This window comes from Bison bison, unplaced genomic scaffold (genome assembly GCF_000754665.1).
Source record: "Bison bison bison isolate TAMUID 2011002044 unplaced genomic scaffold, Bison_UMD1.0 scf7180017864390, whole genome shotgun sequence".
Taxonomy (NCBI): domain Eukaryota; kingdom Metazoa; phylum Chordata; class Mammalia; order Artiodactyla; family Bovidae; genus Bison; species Bison bison.
Genome location: NW_011494962.1, coordinates 6,205,925 through 6,218,038, shown reverse-complemented (window position 1 = coordinate 6,218,038; position 12,114 = coordinate 6,205,925). Strand labels below are relative to the sequence as shown.

Here is a 12,114-nt window from a genome sequence, read left to right as displayed (position 1 = left end):
AGTCCTGAAAAATAATATTGTCATTGCTTTATTGGGAAATTTATTAGAAAAACTGAAATGCTAGTGCTATTCTAACAAACTATTTTCTTAGAACCACCCCCCCCCCCCCCGCCACTGACTTTATGTGGGAAGAACACAATGAGAAAATTAGAGTCATTGAAAATAGTTAATCTGAATATATGTTGTGAATGTTTTCTTTATGATATTGAAAATAGAATAAAATAAAACTAAATAAAAATGTAAATGTTAGACTTTAGCCACAGGTATGCTAGTTGAATACTTTTTCTTAGAATTAGTGATAAACTTGAAATTTATATGTGGAAAGTGTTCCTTTGTCTTTTCTTTCTTTTAAACTTTCTGATTTTCCTTCACAGTGTAAAGCTAAGGCAAAAATAGTTTTCTTCTGCTTTATAGTTTATTCTGTAATTTCTAATTTCAGCAAATCTTAAACCACATTTTGGATGACATTGAATTTTTTATCACAAAACTCCAAAAAGCAGCTGAAGCATTTTCTGAGCTTTCTAAAAGGAAGAAAGCTAAGAAAGGTAAAAAGAAAGGACCAGGAGGTAAGTTGGATTTTCTTAACCTTCTAAAGAACCATTCAGAATGCCAGTGCTAGGCAGAGCTGGCACTTCAGAGTTGTTAAACAGGACTCCATTGACCAGAGACCAAGATCCCTTTTCTGGTGTTGAGAGAACCAGTGATGTAGGCGGAGAGTACGATAAACCTGGGGAATAGCCCATTTGGTCCCAGTTTGGCTACAGTAAAGAAAGACTCTATTTTTAAATTTTATTTTATTTTTAAACTTTACAATATTGTATTAGTTTTGCCAAACATCAAAATGAATCCGCCACAGGTATACCCGTGCTCCCCATCCTGAACCCTCCTCCCTCCCCATACCCTCCCTCTGGGTCGTCCCAGTGCACCAGCCCCAAGCATCCAAATGTACTGTAAAAAGTCAAAAAAAAAAAAACAACTGTAAAATCAAAAACATTTTTAAAAGGTTGTAAAAGTATAGATATTACCTCAAAAAGTTGAAAAAGTTATAAGTAAATATTACAACATATGTAATAGGCATAAGGCCAAAAAAAAAAAGAAAGACTCTAAGTCATTCTGCCTAAATTATTTAGAGACTCATTCAATAGTGGCCATCTGTCTATAGTTTTTGTTAGTCATTGTAAAGATAATGTCTGTTAAAGTCATAGCACCATTCTTCTCATATTTAAATTTTACTATAAATATAGAACCTCATTATTTTGTTAAATTAAAGGATTGACTCTGCTTATTAAAATAGTTAAAAATGTCAATGAATTTTAATTTTTTATCACAAAACTCCAAACAGTCAGGTCACCTTCAAGCAGTTTTTACATATGCTGCAGTTCAGTTATTTAAAATGACCTCAAGATATGTTGGACTTCCCTGGTGGCTCAGACGGTAAAGTGTCTGTCTACAATGCGGGAGACCCAGCTTTGATCCCTGGGTTGGGAAGATCCCTTGGAGAAGGAAATGGCAATCCGCTCCAGGACTATTGCCTGGAAAATCCCATGGGCAGAGGATCCTGGTAGGCTACAGTCCATGAGGTTGCAAAGAGTCGGACACGACTGAGTAACTTCCCTTTCCCTTTCCTTCCCTTTCAAGATATATAAAATTATAATTTTGTAACAAAATGGTATAGATGGAAATATATAAGAAAAGAATAAATATCCTTTTCATTACACATGACTTCCACGTCTTTCTCTAGCTCTGTCTATATCATAAGCATGTAACAGTAGACCTGTCTTCTAGAAGTATGTATGTGGGTATACTTTACCTCATATATTCTGAAATTCAGTATTATCGCTTTCTGATGTACTTGCTGCTCTTGTACTCTTTACAAAGGGTATGCCATCTTCTTGGTCATCCAAATTCAGAACCATAGATTTTTTTGTGAGTCCATTCTTTAGTTTATAACCAACATTGATTTTATTTTTTCAGTCTCTCTTGTATAAAGTATTTTTCCCTTTTCAGTTTCATATCCAGCAGCTGCCTCAAGGTACCTCATTTTTTACCCAGCTTTCTAAGCAACCTTCAAGCCTCTAGTCTTCCGTTTTGTGAGGACATTCTTCTTAAAGGTGTAAGGCAGTTACTTCACTTTTTCTGCTGAAAAGCTTGTTAATCCCATGTTCTATTGTTTATGTAAGTCAGACTCCTCACCCTGGTGGTCAAGGTCATTCACAGTCTCACCTTGATCTACTTTTCCATTCTCATGTGTCTTTGCTTTTCTGTTTGTTGTTTCACATAGAGAGTATTTCCTTTTTCCATGTTTTTGCTAATGCTGCTTTTAGTCAACCATGATGTTTTTCTTACCAAACTGCCCTGGAACAAACTTTCCAAATCCCATCTAAAAACTGCTTTTCCCAGGACACATCCTTAAGTATACATTTCCTCATTTGTAGTCTCTTTGTAGCCTCAGTTGACACATCTCTTACTTATCTGATTCATATCGTCTATGGATTTTTAGGGCCTTAGGAGTAGGATGTGTAACTTATACAACTTACACATTTTTATAGTCTTCACGGTGATAAACACAGTGATTAGCATGTAGAAGGGCTACAGTATAAATTTATGGAACCTGATGAGTAATCTGGTAGCGCCTAAGAGTACAGTAATCCATTTCAAGGGTTGGGTGATCTTAATTTGTTACAGTCAGTCTATGAGAAGTGGAAAGGTGACTAGGTAGCATGATATCTGATGTGATCATCAAACTTTACAAACATAAATGTGTTTTCTTTTCATCGATTAAGTTTTCTTGGAACTTTGCCCTCATCTACCCGCTTCTCCTATTTAATTCTTTAGAGGGTGTTTTAACACTGCGGGCAAAACCTCCACCTCCTGATGCATTTGTGGACTGTTTCCAAAAGTTTAAACATGGATTTAACCTTCTGGTAAGTGAAATTTATTTATGTACTATTTGAAGCAACAAATGGAAGAGATCAGAGTCTAGCCAGGATGTACCTGATCAAATTAAGAGATTAAACTGTTATTGTAGATTTTTTTGTATGTGTTTTTATTTGCCTTTAATTAGAATAGCAAATTGCAAAACTTATACATCTAAGACACTTGACCAAAAAAGGATGACTCTAATTTTTAAAATGAAATTCTCCTAATTTAATTCAGTGCTTGCTAATTGATATTCCAAAGGTGAAACTAGTAACAAAACCTCTTCTTTTGAGTCTAGGTTGAACCTTTTTGAATGTCTGTCTTTGGCCTGATTACATTGCAGTAATGTGTTTGCCTGCTTTTTTAATCTTACAGGCCAAATTGAAATCTCACATCCAGAATCCTAGTGCTGCAGATTTGGTTCATTTTTTATTTACTCCATTAAATATGGTAAGATTTTGTTAATTTCAGAAAGTAATTATTCTTAGCATTTTTTCAACCCCACATATCTGTCTAGATTATCTTGATAGTTTTTCTTCATTGCCTTGCTTGGGTACTATTTCTTTTGGCGTCTGTTGTGTACATTGATGATGTGAAATTTGAAAGCTTAAAAGAAGAACTAAAGAGCCTCTTGATGAAAGTGAAAGAGGAGAGTGAAAAAGTTGGCTTAAAGCTCAACATTCAGAAAACTAAGATCATGGCATCCAGTCCTATCATTTCATGGCAAATAGATGGGGAAACAGTGGAAACAGCGGCTGACTTTATTTTTCGGGGCTCTAAAATCACTGCAGATGGTGACTGCAGTCATGAAATTAAAAGACGCCTACTCCTTGGAGGGAAAGTTATGACCAACCTAGACAACATATTAAAAAGCAGAGATATTACTTTGTCAACAAAGAACCGTCTAGTCAAGGCTATGGTTTTTCCAGTGGAGAAGACTCCTGAGAGTCCCTTGGACTGCAAGGAGATCCAACCAGTCCATCCTAAAGGAGATCAGCCCTGGGTGTTCTTTGGAAGGAATGATGCTAAAGCTGAAACTCCAGTACTTTGGCCACCTTATGCGAAGAGTTGACTCATTGGAAAGACTCTGATGCTGGGAGGGATTGGGGGCAGGAGGAAAAGGGGACAACAGAGGATGAGATGGCTGGATGGCATCACTGACTCGATGGATGTGAGTTTGAGTGAACTCCAGGAGTTGGTGATGGACAGGGAGGCCTGGCGTGCTACGATTCATGGGGTCACAGGATTTGGACATGACTGAGCGACTGAACTGAACTGAACTCAGTATACAACATAAATGGCTTGAACAATATAGAAAGTTTTATTTCTCTCAAAACAGGCTAGGCATGAGGAGTCCAATGCTGACAGATAGCTTTGCTCTATGAAGTTACCCAGAGATCCAGATTTCTTTCAGTGAGATGTTCCTCCATCTCCTGAGCTGCATCTGATTCAGTCACTTGTTCATTCATTTATTTATTCAGCAAATATTAATTGGGAGCCTGCTACATGCTATGGGCTTCCCTGATGGCTCAGAGGTTAAAGCGTCTGCCTGTAGTGCAGGAGACCCAGGTTCGATCCCTGGGTTGGGAAGATCCCCTGGAGAAGGAAATGGCAACCCACTCCAGTATTCTTGCCTGGGAAATCCCATGGACGGAAGAGCCTGGTGGCCTACAGTCCACAGGGTCGCAAAGAGTCAGACATGACTTCACTTTCACTTTCACTTTACATGCTTGGCATTATTGGTAGTTCATCAAAAACAAAACACATAAATTCTTTTTTTAACCTTTTTATTTTGTATTGGAATACAGCCAATTAACAATGTTGTGATAGTTTCAAGTGGACAGCAAAGGGGCTCAGTCACACACTGACAGTCCAGGGTCTGAGGTGGCCCTGGAAATAATCCTGATGAGAGATTATGTAGTTGCGACCAAGTAACTAACATTGGAGGTAGTGAGAAGTGTAATTCTTGTTATTAAACAGAAGCAACAGGAGTTTCTGGCAGATTGTAAGTGTTGTGTAAGAGTCCAAGATTTCTCCACAGCAAAGGGGCTCAGTCACACACGTGTATCCATTCTTCCCCACACTCCCGTCCCATCCAGGGTGCCACACAACATTGAGCAGGGTTCCCTGTGCTCTACAGTATGTCCTTGTTATTCATTTTAAATATAGCAGTGTATACATGTCTATCCCAAACTACCTAACTATCCCTTCCTCCTTCTCTTCCCTCCTGGCAGCCATACATTCATTCTCTAAGTCTGTGAGTCTGTTTCTATTTTAAATAAGGTCATTTGTATCATTTCCTTTTAGATTCCACGTTTAAGGGATGTAATGCAATATTTCTTTTTCTTTGACTTCACTCAATGACAGTCTGTAGGTCCATCCATGTTGTTGCAAATGGCATTGTTTCATTCTTATTAATGGTTAGGTAATATTCCATTGTACATATGTACCACATCTTTTTTACCCATTCCTCTCTCAGTGGATGTTTAGGTTGCTTCCATGTCTTGGCTGTTATAAACAGTGCTACGATGAACATTGGGGTACATGCATCCTTTTGGACCATAAAACACATAAATTCTTATTGGGACTTATGTTGTATTATGTAGTGGCAGCCAATAATCTGAAAAATGAATAAATAATTCACTCAAAATAAATCCTGTGTGGAAAAATACAGAGAAGGAGACAGGGAGTGCCATGTGTGCGTGTGTGTGTGTGTGTGTGTGTGTGTATGTTGTGAAGTATTACACTTTTTTGAATAGGGTTGTTTGAGGGAATGACTCACTGAAAAGGTATCATTTGAGGAAATGAAGTAAGAAATGAGTCATGTGGATTTCTGAAGGAAGAGACTTCCAGGCAGAAAACAGCTAATGTTGGTGCTCTGAGACAGTAACATGTAAATCCTGTTCTTGGAAGAAATAGGTATTGTCACTTGAATGGAATAAAAGGGAGCCCAACTAGAGGGAGATGAGGTCAGCAAACAGGAGGACATATCCTATTGGTCTTCACTGATGATTGTGGAACCTTTGACGCTTTTGGAGGGTTTCCAGCAGAAAAGGATTGCTTTGGCTGCAGTGTTTAGAAATTTGAGGGAGGAAGGGTCTGAGGTGGCCCTGGAAATAATCCTGATGAGAGATTATGTAGTTGCGACCAAGTAACTAAATTTGGAGGTGGTGAGAAGTGTAATTCTTGTTATTAAACAGAAGCAACAGGAGTTGCTGGCAGATTGTAAGTGTTGTGTAAGAGTCCAAGATTTCTCCACAGTTCTGGCTTGAGACTGGAAGGATGGACTAATTATTAACTGAGATGGGGAAGACTGTGAGTAAAATGGGTTTTTGGCAGGAGGTAAGGAATATTCTTTAGATAATGTCAAAACTGAGTTATGTCCAGATGGAGAAATTTGAATTGGTAGTTGAATGTATGAATCTGGGGTTCAATGGGGAAATCAGGCTAGAGTTATAACTGTGAAGATCCTCTGCATACAAGGCCATGAAATTGGATGGTGCCACCAAGGAAATGATGATAAATAAAAAAGAAGGGGTGATGGAGCCTTAGGTTGTTTCAGTGGTAAGAGAGTGAGAAGAATCAGCAAAAAAGTGAGAATAAGCAGGAAATCAGGAGAAGAAAAACAGGAGTATCATAGTAGGTATTCTAGAAACCAGATGAAGAAAATGTTTGCAAGAGGAGGAATTGAGATACTCAGGCTAGGCACTTCTAATGTGGAAGCTGACTTACCTCTGTGTCCTAGTAACAGCCATACAATGGCAAAGAAAAATAACTTTAAGAAGGTGACTGAGCTTAAACAGTTACTGGCATTATCCAAATGGTGTGGACTTATTCATATGGCCATGCCTAAAACCAGAGGCATGGCATCTCCATTGGAGCAGCTATGAGTCCATCTAGAATGTAGGGACTTCTCTTTTTAGAAGGAAGAAGGAGAGAACGGATAGTAGGGGATAGTTAATAGTCTTTGAAGGTCCATACATGCCAGGTATAGTAATGTGTTCATAACACAGGTTTTCCTGCAGAAAACTCCCCTTGTATTTTTGTAAAAAGCATATTTTTATATAAGGTGTAATTTTTGAAGCTAACAAAATGGTGCATTGGGAACAGTCACTTTATGAAGAAGCTGGGTATTTCCATGATTTTATCCAGCAAAAGGTTATACCACTTGTGTCGTAGGCCAGGATCCAAGATACACATTTTCATCTTCTAGATTTTCCATGCCCAGGTATAGTCTTTTCTTATACGTTTAATGAAATAGGTACAGTACTATGCGTTCCTTCCCATTTTCTCTTTCTTTACAAACTGTGTAATAGTGGGTTTTCCAAGCTAACGTGTACCACTGTCTTGTCTTCCTGGACAGCTAAGAAAATTAGCTGAAATAATATTTGAGGGCACAAAGAAAAGCACTGGGATTTAAGAAAAGCGTGGCAACAGAAAGCAGGTGGAACAGTTGTTAGCTTTTCATACAGACAGATCCCAGAAGAGACTGGGCTACAAATCACTCTTTTCTAAGATATAGCATAAGACCACACATTTGATGTCATTCCTTTTTTTGTGAGGAGGGCAAGTGAGGGAGCCACGGTGAGAAAACAGAATCTTTCTTTTAAATACCTCTAGAAGGACGGTTTTCTGTTTGATGGAGTGGTTTTGAATGGTTCATCCTGTAAAAAGAGCGAATGATTGCTTTCTAGAATAACAGTAGCAATAATGATCATTGTTAGTGGTATGTGATTGCTCTGTATGTTATTTCTGTGATCTTTTTTTAAAGGGTAAGAATGGTAACTATGAAGCAGATAAATTTCACTAATTTGATTTAGAGCATATGAAGACCATAGCCACTGAGTTCTTCAATCTTTATAAAAAATGGAGCAAATTCAAGCATTTCTCATAGGTTTTGCTTCAATATCAGAAAAAAATGAGAAAAAGAATCCAGGTAACAAAAAGGAATATACGACATTCTTCTTTCCCCAAGGGTAACTAGACAAGACCTGAAGTAGAATATGAAATGAATACTGTTTTACAAACATTGGAAAGTAAGTAACCTTATCAACATGAATTTCAGAACTATCTTGTGATAAGCAAGATGGAAGATGAAAGTTCAAGGCTACATCAATAATTTATGAATGTGTCCCTACGTTGTTGCTATAAATAGAGCATCTGATTTCTACTTGCCTAGTTATTGTTGAATAATTCTTGCTTTTTAAGCACTTTTAAAAATTGGATCAAAGCTCTCCATATGCAAAGAAACTGATTCTAGCTCATTAACAAAATTTTTAGTCTTTATTCTTCAACACATTTAAAACTATCTTAGTTTGAGTGTTAGGAAGTATTGTTTAGAAAGCAGTTTTGCCACCTCCTTTCATTCCGTTCACAGTCTTTCACAGATCATAAGTAGGTATTAGACGTTACACAGAATGGAACTATAAAATGATGGGACTGGTTTCCCTAACATACAAAAATTAGTTCTTTGTAATCAGGCTATGCATCTGAAAACACTGATTTATTTTATATTTTTGTTTCTCAAAAATGACTCCTTATTAATGGTCTCCCAAACATAACACTTCAGTTGCTTCCTTCAGTGTGCTGCCTACTGAGTCACAGACATTTTATTTAGACAAGAGAAATGGATAGGTACATTTATTCAGTGCCTGCTGCCAGCCAGACAAAATTTTGTGGTTTTAAACTTTTTGAGTTACCATGTGTGCAATAGATAGCTAGCAGGGAACTTGCTGTATGGCACAGGGAGCTCAGCCCAGTGCTGTGTGGTGACCTAGAGGGGTGGGCTGGGGGTGGGGGGGAGGGAGGCTAGAAGGGGGGGGATATATGTATACATGTTCACTTTGTTGTATAGCAGAAACTATCATAACATTGTAAAGCAATTATACTCCGATTTAAACAAAGACATGTGGTTAAACCATAAGACTTCATGGGCGCCTCCCCTGTCCTCAGCGTTTCCATACAAGCATACCCACAGCACATACGTGTGCACACGTGCCTACTTACATTCTTAAGAGGGCACTTTGGCCCATGCCTTTTATTTACTTTCTTTTGGTCCCTTCCCTGTTCCCACTGCTAAACCAAAGATTTTAGTGTTTCTTTACTTACTTACTTTTCCTCTTAGTCATTGCTATCTATTTATTAGAGGTTCTAGGGCTTGGAAGTTTAAAAATCCCTGTACCAGGCTGTCACGGTAGGTTTTGTTCTCAAATAAGAGTCTGCCTACCTCCTTTATCCTTCATCTTTTCTTTCATGTATTCTCATTCATTGCCTAACCTTGTGTCTTCTGTAGTTCAAAGTCAGATAAACTTTGGTTCATGTTCTCAAGGGAGGAGAACTGAAAAATAAGGTCCATGTTACAGTGAAATGTGTGACTGATATGCATGCTTGCGGACCCCAGGGTGTGTCAGAGTTCCACTGTGGGGTTAGGAACGGCTTCTCAGAAGAGGTGGGACACAAGCAGAGTTCTAAAATGATGAGGAAGGGCCTTCTGGAGGTGCTGGGAACCAGCATGTGCAGAGACAGACATAAAACAGCATGGCAGGCTCAGCACACCAGGATGACTGGAGAGAAATTGACTCTTGGTCTGGTGCCATTCAAAAAAAGATCCCTTTATTCTTGTGCCATGTCTCCGGGAAGGTGAGATTTTTATAAAAGGGCTCTGGTTTCTGCTCTAGGAGATTACCATTTGTTAGCCAGGAAACAGCCCCTTGGAAGTAACATTGGAGCAGATTTCAGACATCTACCTATCATCATTTTGCTTATCAGAGAGTTGCACCTGGTTATTCGCATTTGCTAATCATGAAGTTATCTATTTTATATCAGGGCATTTCCTTGAATTAAATTCTGGGAAGCAATACCGTAGATTCACAGGACCATTTCTCCTTCCTTCTTCTCTCACCTTTCCCTCTGGATCCCTTTATTTTTGTATGTCTTTATAGGCACAGTCATAGACTGTTAACTCAAGCCTTGTTTCTCCCTAGCGTATTCATTTCGAGAACTGTATTTCTCAAGTTTGGCATAATAGATTTTCCAGTAAAGATATATGTATATATATTAAAAGGCAGCAATGGTTAAACCATCTGACTAAGAATTCTCTGGGTAACCATGAATATTTTCCAGGGAATGTACAGTCATGTGAAGCCAGTAGACAGATTCTGTGAAAACTGTTAAACTATTAACTTTTCATTTTAAATTATTAGTCACGATTGGGCTGGGCAGATTGATCTGGATCAAGATTTAATTGGAGTGTATAAAGACCACTTGTTTTTTTCATGTTTTTTTTTTTTTTAAATCTACACATTTTGAAAATGTGCATATAATCATCATCTTCTTGCTAAAAAGTGACTTGTTGCCACTTTAGGTGGTGCAGGCAACAGGAGGTCCTGAGCTGGCCGGTTCAGTGCTTAGCCCCCTACTGACGAAGGACACCATCGATTTCTTAAATTACACGGTCAGTGCCGATGAGAGGCAGCTGTGGATGTCACTGGGAGACTCTTGGATGAAAACCAGGTAAACACACATACGTGTTTAGCATTGAATACCTATAATAACTTTTTTTAAAGCATAGCACAGCACATTTACTAGGGCTTCCCTGTTGGCTCAGATGGTAAAGAATCCGCCTGCCATGTGGGAGACCTGGGTTCAATCCCTAGGTTGGAAAGATGCCCTGGAGAAGTGAACGGCTACCCACTCCAGTGTTCTGGCCTGGAGAATTCCATGGACAGAGGAGCTTGTTGGGCTACAGTCCATGGGGTCACAAAGAGTCAGACAGTACTGAGTGACTAAGGACAGCACACCTATAATAACTTTTAAGTGTTGTTTGTTTAGTACACAAATCTAGTGAGATATTTCATTAAAACCTTCTATGTTTGAAGGAGTAGATGTTGTAGATGAGAAGGCTTAAATTCTTAAAAAGCTGGAGGTCTAGTGGAGAAGATAGAAGTGTAAGGCATGATGAGTCCCAGGAGAAACTCATTAAAACTGTCACTTGGCAAGATGGAGCTGTCAGGAAGACGGTTTGGAGAGGAAAGCAGTTAGCTTTAAAAGAAGCCATGTGTTAGTCATGTTCAGTCACATCCGACTTTTCATGACCCCATGGACTGTGTAGCCCACCAGGCTTCTCTGTCCATGCAATTCTCCAGGAGACAATACTAGAGTGGATTGTCATTCCTTTCTCCAGGGGAACTTCCAAAGAAGGGCTGGCATTTAAAATCATCTGATGATAACACCAGTGGGTACATGTGTATAATCATATGTGTACATACAGTGTTTGCTAGGCACTCTACCATGCACTCTACATAGGTCCCTGTATTATGCCTATTTTATAGGTGAGGAAACTGAGGCAAAGAGAGATTAAGTAATTTTCCCAAAGCCATACAACTCATAAATGGCAGAGCTAGGCAGTCTGGCCCTGGAGTAGATGTTCATAGTTATTTTGCTTAGGTGCCTTTCAACAGGCTTAGTAGGATTTCCACAAACACGTAGCAGGGAAAGGGCCTGTCCAGTCGAGAGAGTGGCATGAGTGAAGGCATGAAGCAAGCAGTCAAGAGAATGGAGTATGAATGTGGAATTAGCTGGAGTATAGACTTGGGGTTGTAGAGGATTGTGGAGAACAGGGAGTGGAAGAATGGTGAATGAGGTGTACAGAGATAAGCAAGGCTGGCGTCTGAAGGCTCCCAGCGCAATGCTGAGGAGACCCAGTAACTTTGTGAATAGGAGTGAGACACATACACAGCCACACCTTTAAAACGTCAGTCCGGTCATTAACTCTAGTAATGACGTGGACAGATTCACCCAAGGCATGAGGACCCTTGGGACAATAATGCAGTTGTAGAGGTTCCTTATTAATCAGCATTCCCTGAGATAAAAACTGTGGTGGTGGACATGGAAAAGAGGAGGGAATGATTTTACAATTATGTTTTGTCAGTAAGGTGACTCTGGTAAAGTAATCATTAACAATTTCAGTATTCGAGTTTGCTGGGCCAAGCAAGTTTCAAAAATATTTCTCATTTCATTATATATGATTAAATAATGTCTTCTCTCCTCATTTATTCCAATTTTTGTATTAATCTCACTGCATGGAGTAAATCATTCATATGATCACTGGGAAGTTTGTCTTCCTAAGGCTTTTAGGCTAGCCTAAAAGTAATGGACCAATTCATATCTTTTTCTCCTTTTTTCTATTGAAATATA

The 12,114-nt window shown here is 38.8% G+C and overlaps 1 protein-coding gene and 1 non-coding gene across 4 annotated transcripts in view; both read left to right on the top strand.

Annotated features, from left to right (window-relative positions):
* Positions 1-12,114, top strand: part of EPS8 (epidermal growth factor receptor pathway substrate 8) — a 196,624-nt gene that overhangs the window by 149,132 nt on the left and 35,378 nt on the right. For all 3 annotated transcript variants that reach the window (XM_010858741.1, XM_010858739.1, XM_010858740.1), the window contains 4 exons: positions 440-566; positions 2,836-2,924; positions 3,295-3,369; positions 10,283-10,431. In XM_010858741.1, the coding sequence (XP_010857043.1) occupies positions 440-566; positions 2,836-2,924; positions 3,295-3,369; positions 10,283-10,431 (440 nt within the window). The remainder of the gene's footprint in view (positions 1-439; positions 567-2,835; positions 2,925-3,294; positions 3,370-10,282; positions 10,432-12,114) is intronic.
* Positions 4,438-4,509, top strand: TRNAY-GUA. The gene has a single exon. It is a non-coding gene; the product is annotated as a tRNA-Tyr (tRNA).